The sequence below is a fragment of the Gopherus flavomarginatus genome, chromosome 7 (assembly GCF_025201925.1).
Source record: "Gopherus flavomarginatus isolate rGopFla2 chromosome 7, rGopFla2.mat.asm, whole genome shotgun sequence".
NCBI classification, from domain to species: Eukaryota; Metazoa; Chordata; order Testudines; family Testudinidae; genus Gopherus; species Gopherus flavomarginatus.
In genome coordinates this window covers 35390392-35406541 of record NC_066623.1, presented here as the reverse complement: position 1 = coordinate 35406541, position 16150 = coordinate 35390392, and the positions used below count along the sequence as shown (strand labels likewise).

At 48.5% G+C, this 16150-nt stretch overlaps 2 protein-coding genes across 3 annotated transcripts in view; both read left to right on the top strand.

The window, feature by feature from the left end:
• The window catches only part of PROB1 (proline rich basic protein 1), a 22264-nt gene extending 15161 nt beyond the window's left edge, over nt 1-7103 (top strand). Inside the window, exons 2-5 of one of the 2 annotated variants that reach the window (XR_007775502.1) lie at nt 4767-4825; nt 5879-5961; nt 6624-6697; nt 7016-7103. The gene's annotated coding sequence lies outside the window, so the exon portion shown is untranslated. Of the gene's footprint in view, nt 1-3320; nt 3706-4766; nt 4826-5878; nt 5962-6623; nt 6698-7015 lie in introns of those variants that run through there. The other variant, XR_007775501.1, reaches the window with a different exon arrangement.
• On the top strand, nt 6743-16150 carry MZB1 (marginal zone B and B1 cell specific protein). Its single transcript, XM_050962853.1, has 4 exons — nt 6743-7154; nt 11037-11158; nt 13132-13236; nt 14077-16150. The coding sequence occupies exons 1-4, from the start codon at nt 6933-6935 to the stop codon at nt 14261-14263; spliced, it is 636 nt and encodes a 211-aa protein (XP_050818810.1). The 5' UTR covers nt 6743-6932; the 3' UTR covers nt 14264-16150.

The window sequence follows — 16150 nt, the reverse complement described above, 5'->3', positions numbered from 1 at the left end:
AGAAGTCTGAAGGAATGTCTAACAAAGTGAATGCTTATGGGAAGCGGGTAGGTTTAGAAGATAAAATAAAAAAAGAGCAAGTTAAAAATCACTTAGAAAAGTTAGATGCCTGCAAGTCACCAGGGCCTGATGAAATGCATCCTAGAATACTCAAGGAGTTAATAGAGGAGGTATCTGAGCCTCTAGCTATTATCTTTGGAAAGTCATGGGAGACGAGGGAGATTCCAGAAGACTGGAAAAGGGCAAATATAGTGCCCACCTATAAAAAGGGAAATAAAAACAACCCAGGAAACTACAGACCAGTTAGTTTAACTTCTGTGCCAGGGAAGATAATGGAGCAAGTAATTAAGGAGATCATCTGCAAACACTTGGAAGGTGGTAAGGTGATAGGGAATAGCCAGCATGGATTTGTAAAGAACAATCATGTTAAACCAATCTGACAGCTTTCTTTGATAGGATAACGAGTCTTATGGATAAGGGAGAAGCGGTGGATGTGGTATACCTAGACTTTAGTAAGGCATTTGATACGGTCTCGCATGATATCCTTATTGATAAACTAGGCAAATACAATTTAGATGGAGCTACTATAAGGTGGGTGCATAACTGGCTGGATAACCGTACTCAGAGAGGAGTTATTAATGGCTCCCAATCCTGCTGGAAAGGTACAACAAGTGGGACCGGCTCTGTTCAATATCTTCATCAACGACTTAGATGTTAGCATAGAAAGTACGCTTATTAAGTTTGCAGATGATACCAAACTGGGAGGGATTGCAACTGCTTTGGAGGACAGGGTCAAAATTCAAAATGATCTGGACAAATTGGAGAAATGGTCTGAGGTAAACCGGATGAAGTTCAATAAAGACAAATGCAAAGTGCTCCACTTAGGAAGGAACAATCAGTTTCACACATACAGAATGGGAAGAGACTGTCTAGGAAGGAGTATGGCAGAAAGAGATCTAGGGGTCATAGTGGACCACAAGCTAAATATGAGTCAACAGTGTGATACTGTTGCAAAAAAAGCAAACGTGATTCTGGGATGCATTAACAGGTGTGTTGTAAACAAGACATGAGAAGTCATTCTCCCACTCTACTCTGCGCTGGTTAGGCCTCAACTGGAGTATTGTGTCCAGTTCTGGGCACCGCATTTCAAGAAAGATGTGAAGAAATTGGAGAGGGTCCAGAGAAGAGCAACAAGAATGATTAAAGGTCTTGAGAACATGACCTATGAAGGAAGGCTGAAAGAATTGGGTTTGTTTAGTTTGGAAAAGAGAAGACTGAGAGGGGACATGATAGCAGTTTTCAGGTATCTAAAAGGGTGTCATCAGGAGGAGGGAGAAAACTTGTTCACCTTAGCCTCTAATGATAGAATAAGAAGCAATGGGCTTAAACTGCAGCAAGGGAGGTTTAGGTTGGACATTAGGAAAAAGTTCCTAACTGTCAGGGTGGTTAAACACTGGAATAAACTGCCTAGGGAGGTTGTAGAATCTCCATCTCTGGAGATATTTAAGAGTAGGTTAGATAAATGTCTATCAGGGATGGTCTAGACAGTATTTGGTCCTGCCATGAGGGCAGGGGACTGGACTTGATGACCTATCGAGGTCCCTTCCAGTCTTAGAGTCTATGAATCTATGAATCTACTGATGAAGTGCATTCTGTAAGTGTGATTATTTATCATGCTGCTGTGGGAGGCATTCAGCAGAGAAATGGTGCCCAGCACAGCAGGGCCTTACCTTCTAGGCGCTGTTGCAGGACAAATTCATAATAAGAACTAACCCTTTACAAATTCTTTCTTGCCCTCTTGGAAAGCCTCGCAGCTTCCTGCTTCTCTGATGTGATTCCAAAATGCATCTTTTGGCGACATCACGAATACCATGGATTACCCAGGCTGCAATGCAACCTCCAGTATTTGTGATGTCACATCCTGGAATCTTCTCAGAACAAATGAGATTTCATGCAAGGGGAGGACAAAAGAATCATATACAGGTAAATTAAACTGTATTTCTCTGCGGAATGCCCATTATGGCCTGGCGAGAGGTAGGGATCAGTATCTCTAGGGAAATCTATAGCAGGAAAGTGAGACATATGAGCCCACGAGACCTTTGCAGATACCATAGATAGCACCTTTCTGTGCCTACTGCAGAGCTTTTGGGAAAGTTCACCGCAGATAAGCACAGCTCAACAACCCTCGCCAGCCTTCTAAGCCACCTTAACTTTTCATCCCTTTGCTGTTTATCATGGATAGCAGCCAGGGAAAAGCTTGATCAGCCTTCTAAATTGCACCCATCCTGGAACATCTGACATGCTGGCTGCATGGCAAGCTGACCTGTTCAAAGCAAAGGACAACATACCACACTAGGGCAAGCCATAGGTCTATGAGTACCCTAAATCCAATAAAGGAAGCACCCTTCCCTCCCATAATATCATATGTTCAGCACTGGATCTGGAGAGAAGTGTCCTTCCTGACCCTATCAGTCATCAGCAGCAGCCCTGAAGCATGAGATTTTATTACTCAAGAGGCTTTCAAATATTTTATTTTTTCTCTTAAACCAGGGAAATTAAAAGCCAATAACTATGTTAAATGCAACAGTTAAAGCTGGGATCTGAAAGTCACTGTGCCTGAAGAGGCTCCCACAGGAACCATTCCACCATCCTCATGTGCCCTGCAATAAGGTCAGTCATTAGGTGACCACATAACAATGAGGCAGGCTAGGCATTAGATATATAGGGTAGGATTTTCAAATACGCTCAGTTTTGATTGGCCTAACTCCACTCTCCATTCAAGCCAGTGGTAAAACTCCCATGGATTTCAAAGGGAGCAGCGTTAAGCCAATGCAGAGAGCTTTTGAAAATTCCCTCCTTATTTGACAGATATAAGTGAAATATCTGGTGTTATAGAAATGGGCCAGACACTGAGGGCCACAACCTGCTCTCAATTACAGTATGTTAGCCTGGAGTGAATCCACCGCAGGATCCACATTGCAGAACATTGTCAGCTTTTAACAAAGCACATAAATGTGTAACGGGTTCATCATCTGGGGAATAAAAAAACCAGAAGGCTTTTTCCAAAGGCAAGCTTGGGTTCAGCTGCTGGAGGGCCTGCTTGTGCAATCAGACCTGCTTGCGCAGCAGGTGAGAGGGGCATAAATTAGGGTTACATTAGTCCAGACATCAAGATTCTTCACAGGTGCTCTGGTCTGTGGGTCTGATTGCAGGATCAGGACATGGACTGATCAATATTTGGATTCCTAATAAATGCAAGAGCTGATCAGTTGTCTGCTGGTGCTAACCTGGTTTTGTTTTTTAAATGTGATCACGTGCAGTGCCAGAAAACAGCATTCAGAGTGACATTTGAAGCTATGAACTGCCAGACCCTCATCTCTCCAGAAAATATGCTTTGCCCAGCAAGCTGGAAATATAGGTTCAGATGGACCTGCTAAAAATGTCTTGTTGTCTCCCTTTGATGTATCTGTGTCTTTCGCCTGTTCTGGGAAAGTTCTGGATACATTTGAGAAGATGAAGACACTGAACAAAATAGCTGGTGTTGAATACTTCGTTTTGTTTTGTAACGCAGAGGTTATATCTGCAATGAGATAGGACTGGACACTGTACACTGGCCTGCTCCTGGGTCAAAAGGAACCTTTCTCTAACATGCATAAAACAAATGCAATAAAAAGGCAATAAAAGTGGTGAGATGTGAAACCATTATATTAATGATGTGTGTAAAATTGTATTGGAAGTCGCCTTATGTTGATGCAGATTCCTGATGTGTTCGACTTGAATGCAATTCTTCTGTACAGTACAGGCCGATTCACTGAAGCGCTGATCCAAAGCACAGGGAAGCCAATGAAAAGCTTCCTGTAGATTTCAATGGACTATGGGCACTTTGGTAGTCAACTTGCTACCCCAAGTCAGCCTCTGTCCCCATTAAGGAGCTGGTCCTGAAAGCTATCTCACCTCCGTTTGCAGGACTGGACCATGACAGAAAACATCATTAATAGAACAGGAGTACTTGTGGCACCTTAGAGACTAACAAATTTATTTGAGCATAAGCTTTCGTGGGCTACAGCCCACTTCTTCGGGTGCATAGAATGGAACATATATTGAGGAGCTCTATATACACATATAGAGAGCATGAAAAGGTGGGAGTTGTCTTACCAACTCTGAGAGGCCAATTAAGTAAAAGAAAAAAACTTTTGAAGTGATAATCAAGATAGCCCAGTACAGACAGTTTGATAAGAAGTGTGAGAATACTTACGAGGGGAGATAGATTCAATGTTTGTATGTTGGTAAGACAACTCCCACCTTTTCATGCTCTCTGTATGTGTATATAGAGCTCCTCAATATATGTTCCATTCTATGCATCCGAAGAATGGGCTGTAGCTCACGAAAGCTTATGCTCAAATAAATTTGTTAGTCTCTAAGGTGCTACAAGTACTCCTGTTCTTTTTGCGGATACAGACTAACACGGCTGCTACTCTGAAACCTGTCATTAATAGACAATCCAAAAAGACTTGAAATAGAATACAATACTGCATGGAACAGCCCCAGGCTAAACCGATACTTGTTGCATTTCTGTATTGCTCCACTCCATAGGGTGTTTTGAGTAGGCAAAATATGCAGGATCAGGCTCTTCCTCGTGATGAGAGCTTCGCTCCTTTCTCTTTTATTATTTCTTTGCCTTTCTGTTGGGCTGCACAAACAGAAATGACTTAAGCCCCACAACGCCTCGGAAAGTAATTAAGTGGCATATTATTTTCATTTTGCAGATGGGGAAACTGAGTCACAGAGCTATGCAAGTCCTGATTCTGCACTGAAAGCTGTGCAGGTAGGAGGTTCTGGGACAGGGACCCAGGTTTAAGCAAAAATAAAACCCATCCACCTGGAAAGAGCAGCGACTGCCAGGAATAGTGCCACCTGCTGCTTTACTTGGCTATTGTATTCTATTCTATATAGGTTCTTATACCATGCTCAGCAGATGTACTGAAACTGCCAACTCATTTCACAGAGGCCACAGAGGCCACTGCCTTGCCGTCTTCCATTCACTAGCAGACTGCTCCATTTGTGCCCCTATGAGCCAGGCTGACCTTTCCTCTGTGTATCTGAGCCAGCTGTAGAGCCAAGCCCTCAGTGTGTGCTGTGCTGCATGGAAGGGAAGGGTTATGTTTGCTTGAACTAGGCCCCACATTTTCAAGCCTTAAGATTCTAAGTGGTTTTCTCCCCGCGGGCAATATAACTGCAAGTCTGCTCCTCCAATCTGCTGATTTACCTGGCGGTGACTGACATTTCACAAAGATAGAGCCGAACTGCCTTAGTGCAGCTAGGAATTGTGCCAGTCAGCTGACTGTGCCTGGCCTGCAGCCACCGGGCTAACCCTTCCTTGCACTTTTAGTTCTGAGCAAGGTGCCTGCCATGTTTTAGTGCACGTTGGTGAGCCCGGGGGTGGAGGGGGAGGGGGAGTGGGGAGCTTCTTGTAGCTAAAGCGAAGGGGGCAGAGCACTAACTGCCATACAAATGTGAGAACATGGGGGGAGTTTGGACTGAAGAGCTGGAGGTGGACAGGGAGAGGCTATGATGGATTTGTGCTTAGTGCCCAGATCCACCCCCCAGCAGTTGGTGACTTAATAAAGCCTGGATTCCCTGAGGATAGTTACAGAACCCAGGATACACTGACTAGCTGCCTGATTGCTTCATTCGAAACACAAAGGGCCAGATCACCAGGTAGTGTGAACCAGGCAACTCCAGCGAAGTCTACGGATGGCACTAGGTTGTCCCAGCTGAGGCCATTGTGTCATGGAACAGCATTTGTTAGGAGAGACTGTGATTGTCCACAGAGCCTAGTGGAGTTAGGTGCCCAATGAACCCATCCCTCACCTTTTAGGACGCAGACTGTCTGAGCGACACTTGGGATCTGATTCTGCAGAACTTAATCAAGGCACCACTCCCATTGATTCAGCACCGCAGGTAGGATGACCAGACAGCAAGTGTGAAAAATCGGGACGGGGGTGGGGGATAATAGGAGCCTATATAAGAAAAAGACCCAAAAATTGGGACTGTCCCTATAAAATCGGGACATCTGGTCACCCTAACAGCAGAGCTGGGCTCAGGCAAAGTTTGGTGCCAAAGAAGCAGTGAGCCGTGCGTTATTACCACCGCCAGAAAAGCAACACAAGCTGTCGCAGGGGGAGAAAGTAGAGGGAATGCACAGGGAAGAACAATCAACTAGTCAGGGGATTGTTGTGGGGCTGATTGACAAAGAGAGATTAAAGGATTTCAGAGTGGCCAGCTTGTAAGTGGGACCTTGAGAACTCTTTGCAAATCCTGGAAGTGTTCAAACATCCAGGCTGGGTGTGGAATTATTAATTTAGGGTGGCATTATTTATCAAGAGGACAGAACTCGGGGTGGAATTAAGCTGAAAACACTCCTAGGGGTTAGTGAATGAGGCAGAGGAATACACTCTCCCAGGAAAGGGGTGGAAACCTGAGGCCTGGGGACATTTAACCCTAGACTGGCCAGGAGGCTAGCTAATGAGCTCAACCCTGCATCAGCCCAAGGGAAGCAGTCTGGTTGCTCTTGTAGGACTCCCAGCTGTAACACCTTTATGCTTCTGTGTCTTTATATTTAGCAGAACTATAGCCACAAGTGACCCCCAAACACCACAAATGCCATATGACTGAAGAAGGGGAAAACAGCTGAAAGGTACACCAATGCCCCTGAGGTTTGTACTGGGGCCTTAACCAACCGAGTTTTCATTTGGGTAAAAACACTATAACAAAGCGGGTTGTGTAGAGGGTGACGCTGCTTTGGTGAAATGTCAGTGACTTCTCATTGGCCCAAAAGGTTTGCTTATTGCTGACCTGCTGCTTCCTTTCAGTGCATTCAGTTTCTCTCCCTTCTCAGTACGTTCCTGAGAGGGGCTCTCCGAGCAGGGGAAATGAAGTCACTGCTGTCGGCTGTCTTGATGCTAACATTTTTTGATCTAAGAGCAGCAGATGACAGAAAGCATTCTTCCTGCAGCAGCCCCCTGGGGGACTCGGGCCCAGTCTCGGAGACGGCCTTCTCTGCTACGTCCCCCCACTTCAACGCTGAGGAAGCCTACTCTGCCCATATGCCTGAGCACCTTCGCTGTGATGCCTGCAGAGTGATAGCCTTCCAGGTGAGTCCCGCCCCACAAGCATTAGGGCCCACACAGAGATGCACTAAAAATCTGAAGAAAACCAGTGGATCACAGAACTGAGGGTTCACCTGATGGTACAATGACTGTAGTTACACTGAAGTTTATAATACAGTGACTGTAGTTACACTGTATTAATAAGTGTGTAGTTATAGTGTGGTTGTGCTTCCAGTACATGGAGATACTATTAACAGGCAAGTGAACTCCATGACTGAATTACTTGTTGTTGTTACCCTTTTAGGGTCACTCTTAACACATAACACTACAACAACTGTGAAATGGTACTCTGGGGTACAGGTGCCTAGCCTGAACTCCTATACCCAGCCGGTGCAGACCTGAGTACCCTCTAGCATTACACTGTAACTGCCGTGTAATTACAGTCAGTGTATTATAACGTATGAGGAAAAGGAGAGATGGACAAGACCCGCTAGAGTCTCTATTTTATTGTTGTTGTTGTTGTTGTTGTTACTATTATTATATAGCAGCTCCTGTCATGGACCAGGACCCCAAAGAGAACAAGACGACAGTCCCTTTCCCCTTGCAGGATCCTTACACAGGGATTTCCCATGCTACCCACCTGATTTTGCTGCTGGTATTTCCACCTGGTTGACAAGGGAATCCGTGGCACAGAGAGGCTGCCTATGCCCCCAACCCTTCTGCCAGACAGAGTAGCATGGGCCTCTTGGTTGTCCTGTGGTGGAACTTCTGAAGGCTCAATGGGTGGATTGGATCAGGCTCTCCTCTTCCGTGACCAGAGATTAAGCACAGAGTAACCCAGCCCTAAAGTTCTATGGGGTAAGCCCTGCCTCCCCCTCCAGCACTGGCATGGGCCCTGCTGCACAGGGAGTGAGGGGCAGGCGCTGAGAGCTAGAGCATGGATGGGGAGCACAATACCGGAGCTGGGATCTGCCAGGTGGAGCTAAGAGGAGAATCCAGCTCCAAAATCTTGGCAAAGGAATTTTTGCCAGAGCTGCTTCCCTTGCCCACATTTCTAGGAACTGTGGGGGAAGAGGAATGGGTCAGTGGGCAGTATCAGGGGAAAGCCAGGGGAACAATATCCGTGCAGTGTCACTGGCATGAAGCAGGCATTTCCTGAGCCAGAGATTTAGGACTCAGTCCTGCAATTGGATCCTACTGGGTATTCTTCCCCTTCCTCTGGTATAAATTCCACAGCTGATGCAAGCGACTTGTAATATACGACCCAGATTTAATGGCCTTTTGTTCATTTTTTATGGTTGACATTGTGGACTGGGTACAAATTGCTGTGCCTGGCTGTAAACCATCCCACACCGCTTTGCTGTAATAATCTTCTGGCTCAGCAAGGCACTCTGAGGCCAGATTCTGAGAGCCTGGCCCCCAACACAATTTTGCACCCACTGTTATTCAGAGGCACAGTTTATGTTGTAGATACCGAATTCTCTCAGCCCATTCGGGGACTTTCTCATCCAAATGGTCATATGCCATGCTCAGAAAAACTCACTCCAGATCACCTCCTTAAAGTGCAGCTCTGCTCTGCAAAGTAACTCTGCAAAAGTGCAGTTTCTTACTCAGCAGATCTGTTCCTCACGGGTGTCAGAGCTGAGTTTATCTAGACTTGCTCTGAGCAGGGTTAGGCAACACAGCAGTTAAACCTCAGCACCGTGTCTATACTAGAGCAGCCCTGGACTTAGTGATGGTGGGAAGACATGTTAGGGGGGGAAAGGCTAGAGGAGACAAGTGGTGCGTCCTTGGGCATGTTGGACTGATCCAAAAGTCCTAACAATGGTACAGCATCTTCCATCCAAAGCTCTCAAGGTGCTTCCTAAGTATGACTGAATTACACTTCGCCCCCTCCCGCCCCCAAAAGCTAGGTGGGAATGGACATACAGCTACCAGTGACCTGTCCTGAGCCGAAGCACTGGGCCTTCCCTGGGCTCCTGGCGGTCCTGCTCTCCTCCAGCTGATCTCCTTAGCAAAGCAGTATATCCACGTTGAACTCTGAGGCAGGAGCAACTGCTGGGCGCCTCATGTCCCTGTATTTCAGGGAGCTAGTGTACAGGAGCTAATGAAGGAGAGCCCCGATCCCCAGGAGACGCCAGGGCAAGGCATTCAGAGCTTGCCGTTCTGACATGGGCAGTTTCAGAAGTTAAATCTACGTTAGAGGATGTCCCTGGTGTATTAAAAAGAAAACCTCCTCTTGCAGAGAGGGGCAGGATGCTGCCGTTAACAGCTGGCTCACACCCGTCCCAAAGTGGAGTCTGTTTTCCCGCTAGAGGGTAAAAATGGATTTATGCAAATCACCCCAACCAGAAGCCTGCAGGTGCAGAATGTCCCGGGAGAAAATCCCCTAGAAAACAGCCACACAGCTGTTTCAATAGCCTTTGCTGGGGGCAGGCTGCAGTGCTGTGGCTCCCAGTCCAGCGATACCAGACCTGTGCGAGTCTGACTCAGCCCCTTCTGGCTGAAATCTCACAGCTCTTTCCTACCCAGGAATTCAGCCTTGCAACCCCCATGGGAGGTAGGGAAGCATTGCTGCCACATCTCACAGAGGGTTAGGTGACTTGGCCATGTTCATGCAGCAAGTCAGTGGCAAAGCTGGTCATAGACCCCCTAGGAGCCCTGATCACTGATCAGCTGCTGTGTCTATGCCCAATGCCTTTCTGCCCATGAGTTAATGAAAGGGTTTCCTTGCTGCATCCAGCCCAGCTCACTGCACTGACGTAGCACTGAAGCCCCCAGCTCCCTGGGCTTGGTTCATCGATAGAGACTGTTGCACTGGGAACACTTTAGTGGTCAAGCTCAGCTCCTCAGAGGTCTTCAGGCACCTGACTCTCTTTGGCTTCAATGGGAACTCGGCCCTAGTGCCAATGCCTGGCTCCAAGTGTGTGTGCGTGTTCTGTGCTGGGCTGACAGCCCCCGAGAGCAGCGCAAGCTTCCTCCCATCATGCCCTGCCTGCCCACATGTGCTTCAGTCCTGGCCCAGGGGGACCACTCCTACGGGAGAGTAGGGGGTGCAGGCTCCTTGGCCCACAGCAGATAGCCCATGAGAAAGCCAGTGATGGCTGTAACTGCTCTGAGTTACAGGGGTGGTTGCTGAGAGCTAAGCTTGAAGCCCACAAAACTCATTACACATCTGCAGCAAACAGCCGCAGTTGGTCACTGACACCCTGGGGCTGCGGCAGGGTTGCCTGTGGGCACTGAATCAGGTCCTTTCTGACCATGCAGAGGAAAGACAAGCTGAACTGCAGCTGCCCGAGAGTAGCTATTTTTTGGCTTTTGTGCTGGGCTTTTCCAAACAGCTCGGCATGTTGGGTATTGATAGGTGCTGAGCTTTGGCTAGCCTCACCTCTGATTTGAGTGCTGAGCCTTCAGTACCATGCCTTTCAGCTTGGCAGGGTAACACAGGGCTCCATAAGAAGTACAGAGGAAGGAGCCTAAGGCCATCCAATTCAGGTTGTTGTCTTCCTATCTCTTTGCCCAGCTCTCTCTTCTCCTTCATTCCTGTCCCGCCCCACCCCCCAGTCTTTTTCATCTGCCATCCTTCAGGGCCAACACCTGTTTGGTTTTCTGTTGGCCTCAGGCTTTGCTCCAAACCTTTGCTAACAGGTGGCCTGCTGCTGCCCCTGCATGCCCACTGCAGCTGAGCCTTACTGGTATGTGAGGGGAGGATGCAAACTTATTTTAGCTTCTGGCCTGAAAGAAAGGAAACTCTGGGCGGGCGTTCAAGGGCCACGCTGCAGACAGGGCTCCTGCCCCTGCTCACGTGCAAAGTGGGCTGGAGGCACATCCCTACCGTGCCTCACGGAGCAGTGTTCCCTGCTGAATATTATTTCAATCTCAGCTGGCACAGATGCTACGGTGATCGTTCTCTGTCTTGTATTGAAGATGCAGGAATACCTGAGGAAAGCAGACTCCAAACGGTCGTCCGCTAAAGCACAGTCCACTCGTCTGAGCGAGTCTGAATACATGGACACACTGGAGAACAGCTGCTCGCAGAGCTGGGAAAAGTGAGTCAGCGCACGCTTTGATCTGAGCCCATCGTATGTGCATGGTGGCCAGTATGTCTACCCAGCGTAGCATGGCCTGCTCTCCTCCTCAGCCCCTCGGAAAGGAATTGAGCAGCACTTCAGGACCCAGCAAAGCTAAACTCAGAGAGACCCACGAGCGTTTCCAGGGAGATGCCTGCATGCGTCAGCTGGGAATGGGAAGGGCACTGGCTCCCTACAGAGACTCAGTCCTCAGCAGTCCAAGGAGAGCTTAGAATGGCTCTGGGGAGATCATATTTAGACAGCACAGATGATCAAGGCAGGTCTTGGATTAGCAGGATTTCTTTAGATTGGGGAGTTTTGTGGTCCAAGTCCAAAGCAAAGGGTGATGCGGGGGCGGGGAACTGCCCTTAGGCGTAGCCCCTGGCGCCATGGCCCCTTAGGCACAGCACCAAAATCCTGGAAGGTACTTAGCATCTGGAAGATACCAGGAACTTGGGTGAACAGTGTGTCCCAGAGGTGCTCAGCATCTGGCAGCAGTGGGCCCCGAGCAGGCTGGTGACAGAGAAATAGCCTTTGTATTTCCCCAGCATCATTCAGCCTTGGGATCTCCCAACTCAGGGCAGCAGCTCCCTGGCCTTTCTCAATGTAAAAGGTGGCTGCCGTCTCAGCTGGCCTGATGTCCCAGCCCCAAACACCTGACCCAGGCAGTCAAGGCTGTCGGTGCTGTTCGCTCAGCCTGGATCGCAGCTGGTCAGGAGAGGGGCTCAGCTGGCCCCTGGGCCTGGTGAGCTGACCAGTGACCAAAACAACAGTGCAGACCTGCGGCTGCATCTCAGAGTGTTAGCCCAGCCCATGAGCCAGGCCACCAGCTTCCGAGCCAGCCCCTCCCAAACTCCGAGACCTGGGTGAGCAAACTCCTTTGGGGCTCTGCCACCCCAGGGACAGCCCAGCAACTGACACTGGGTTTCTTGAGTCCTAGGCAGTGCCCTGACCACTGGCCCATCCTTCCTTTCACCAGGGGCAAGTCTGGGCTTTGCTGTCATGTGACCAGCCTCATGTGAGAGCCGCCAGGAAGCCAGGCACTGTACAGGGTCCTGCAAGACGGGTGGGGAATTTCTTCTGCCTGCTGAAACTTGGCCCACTATGACACAGCTAGCCCTGCTCCTGGGAAATGGGCCTGGGGCCTTGAATGACCACAGTGCCTCAGGACCTCATTTGAGGAGATAGTGCCAGGAGCTCCCCTTTCCTGCCCCCTGGGCAAGCCAGGCCCAGCTCCCTCCTGTCTCCCCTGCAGGTATGAGATTTCCAGCAGGCAGTGGGGATGGAGCTGCACCTCCCACCCTGGGTATAGACTGGGAGGCATGCGGCAGCGCCCTTACAGTTGGCAATGGTGTGTCTCCAGTGTGTGCTCCCCATCCTGGCTGACTGCCACAGCCCTGCCTACGGTCTCCAGCCACGCTGTGGCCCCTCCATACGCCCTCTAGCTCACGCGCGGGTGCCAGGAGACAGAGCCCTGCCCTTGGAGAGGGACCTGTTGTGTGAGGCTCAGCCCTGCCCTACACCAGCACTCAGAGCACTGGGATCCAGGGCTGCAATTCAGCCCCTCCTGGAGGCAGGGGCCAGCTGTGCCGCTCAGCTCTGGAGTTGCCCATCTCCACAGCTCCCAAGGCCTCAGCTCTGGGCTTTGGGCTTTTGCAGCCCGGCCCTGCAACTGATCAAAGTTCAGATTCAAGCCAAACTCAGGGAGGGTGTTTTATTTAGCTGCAGGCAAATCCCCAAGACTCAGTGACACGTAACAACAGGGACATAAACAAGGGGGTTAATAGATTCCTGCTCACAGGCCCCTCCTGTAATCAGAGGAAAGGCCTGGGCTGCCCTCCCATCACCAGCCCCAACCACCAACTGCTTGGCTTCACACTCCCCTTCCCCTGGGGGCTTGGGGTTTGTGCGACCATCACTGTGACTTTGTGATGTCCCCTTTCTCTCGCCAGCTATGGAGTGCAAGAAGTGGGGGGAGTGAAACGCTTTGCAGGGCCTGGCCTGAAGAACCAGGAGACCATGAGTGTGATGATGACAGGTGGACCATGGCCAGCAAGGTAAGCCCACCGCCAGAGCCAGGCAAACATGAGTGGGGGACTGGGGAGCGTGTTAATGGAGGAGTAGCCTTGGGGGACGTAGCAAAGTTTGAAATACCAAATGCAATTTCCTGCTGTTTTTGGGAGGAACAACCCCCTGGAAGCCAACTGGCTATTTTTCTGGGTGCTGAATGGGTTGCCAGTGGCAAACTAGGCTTTATTAATAGTGCCTTCCAAAGGAAATGGAAACGGGGCCTCCCCATGCAGGGACCAGCCTGAGCCCCCACTTCCTGCTGAGCAGCAAAGGAGAGAGGGCAGCTGCTGAGCATGCTCCCCACGCCTGACTCCCAACCTGGCACTGTGACGTGAGTAATGTTTGCAGAAGTGCCCAGGTCAGATTTTAAAAGGGTTTTGATGCCTCACTCCCAATGGGACTTAGAAGCCTAAATACCTTGAAGAGTCTGGGCCTGAGTCTCATTTTCCACGGTGAACGTTGCCAACCTTGTGCCGAACAGTAGCAGATTTCGGAGCCATGTAGAGTCACTTGTTTGTTGACACACTTTGTGCCAGTCCAGGAATGACGCTGCTCACACACAGCACCCAGGCAATCCCCTCTTGCAGAAGTCTCAGCCCCAGTGAGCAACTCTAGCTTGGGAGATTAAGGCAGAGAGCAAACTTCCTAGATGATTGCAACAGCTCCCGACAAAGAAACTAGATCACAACACCACATTGCTTCCATCTCCATGCACAGCTCAAATGCTGGGACAAAGGACTTGTCATCCTGTGTGTGACAGCGCCACCTGTTGGCACCTGCCATAACAATGACGTGATTTCCTGTTTCTGTTTCTCTTGTTTTCATAGATTATATAAGCTGTGCCACAGCTACCTGGGTGAATTTGGGGAAGAGCAGATCTACGAGGAGTATCGACGCAGGCCGGCTGCCTTGGCAGAGTTCCTGTGCTTCGAAGAGCAGAGAGCCTGCACAAGACTTAGCGACACCCAGAACAAAAGCCCAAACAAAGTGAAGGCTCTGCAGAGTGAGCTGTAGTTCTGTTCCTGCTCAGCCAAGATTGGCAAATAGGTCTAAGCTGACGAGTGTGTGCCGTCAGCCTGGCCTGCCGACTGGCCATCAAAGGAGACCAATGTGACATTTCTGGGCTTTCCCCCAAAAAACAAATGCTTCCAGGCTCTTTTACATCATTGTTATTGCTTAAAAAAGATCAATCCCCGTAACCCCGCAAGGCTGACAGGCACCCCAATAATAAGAAACCATCGTATACATCCGAGCAACCCAATAATAAGAAACCACCGTATACATCTGAGCAACCCAATAATAAGAAATCACCATATATATCTGGGCAACCCAATAATAACAAACCAACATGTACATCCAGGCAACTCTATAACAAACCAAAATATACAATCAGGCATCCAAATAATAACAAACCAATATGTAAATCCAGGCAACTCTATCATAACAAAACAACATGTACAGTTGGGCAGTTTTATAAAAATAAAGTGATATTCTTAGCCCAGCAATTATTTATGGGCAACTCTAAAATAAACCAACACACATACATAATTACATACCATATATCAAGCCAATGCCAGAAACACATGGTGGCAGATCCTCGGTGTAAATTATCATAGCTTCAGCAAAGTCTGTTGGAGCTGGGCTGTAGTCAATGGCATTCTGACAACGTCCACCTGCTGAGGATCTGCCCACTAGATCTAATATAAACTCAGTGTATTGAAATAGTTACATCCAGTCTGATTTTTAGAAGTCCCAACTCCTCACGGGTCCTGTTGACTTCCTTTCCCACATTGAGTCATGGGGCATATGTAGGTTTGCTGTTGAATGCCTCAGGTTCCTAGCTGTGCATTTTATAAATAATGCATTTTACTAACTACACCTCTACCTCGATAGAACACTGTACTCGGGAGCCAAAAAATCTTACTGCGTTATAGGTGAAACCGCATTATATCGAACTTGCTTTGATCCACAGGAGTGCGCAGCCCTGCCCCTCCCGCCCCCACCCCCCCCAGAGCACTGCTTTACCGCGTTATATCCAAATTCATGTTATATTGGGTCGGGTTATATTGAGGTAGAGGTGTATATGAGTATAAATCAATGGCCCATCATTTCCCATTGTATTTCATATCTTTAAGTTAGTCTCAGAAGGTCATTTCAATGATCGTCAACCCCATGGTGCAAATATGTTTCAGGTGGTTTGAAAAATCTCTTTCTAGTCTGGTCCCTCGTGTGGGCTAGTGCTCATTGTCTGGCAGTGCTAAGGTGTTTCCTCCCCCACCCTAACTGAGCACAAGGACATTGATGGCTTAAGTAACTGTGGAAACTTTCTGTCTTTATTTAGGTGGAGGGGTTTTAAATGCATTTGGGGGCCTTTTACTCACTGTATGATCAGTTTTTTTCCCCTGGCTATTCTTCCTCTGTTATTTTGATCTAATGTTAAGCTGCCTGTCTTTTGCTCATCACCTGTGGGCTCAACAGGTGATCCTGCTGCCCTCTCTTCCCAGCACTTAGGGATGTTTCAATCCTTTTCCACCTAACTTCTTTCACTTCTTTCTGCACAGCAGGATTTTTCTGACAGCCAGAGTCATTCCTTTGTGAATGTTTCCAGTTAGTAACTGCTTCCTGTTGTGGCTCACAGGCCTACAGTCTGATGAGCAGGCTGTGTTTAATATGCTGTTCCGATCCTGTTCTAGGTTCCTGCTTTACAGTGTTAATTTCTAGCTGGCCAAGTGTCTGGGCTGAATGGCGCTGTTATTTCAGCAGATGGTTTGGTTTATAAAACGTTATGGTCTGAAAGCTGGTTTATTTTGCCCCAGAAAAATGCAACGAAAATTAAAGAAAACTTGAAAATGTTGACATTGCTTTGAAAAATCAAAAAAGGTTGGCTGAAAAGCAAAGAGT

Excerpts from the sequence above, each read along its gene's own strand:
- MZB1 (XM_050962853.1), top strand. The coding sequence starts at position 6,933 with ATGAAGTCACTGCTGTCGGCTGTCTTGATGCTAACATTTTTTGATCTA. Across the intron at positions 7,155-11,036 it reads GCAGAGTGATAGCCTTCCAG|ATGCAGGAATACCTGAGGAA; the intron begins GTGAGTCCCGCC and ends CTTGTATTGAAG. Across the intron at positions 13,237-14,076 it reads GGTGGACCATGGCCAGCAAG|ATTATATAAGCTGTGCCACA; the intron begins GTAAGCCCACCG and ends TTGTTTTCATAG.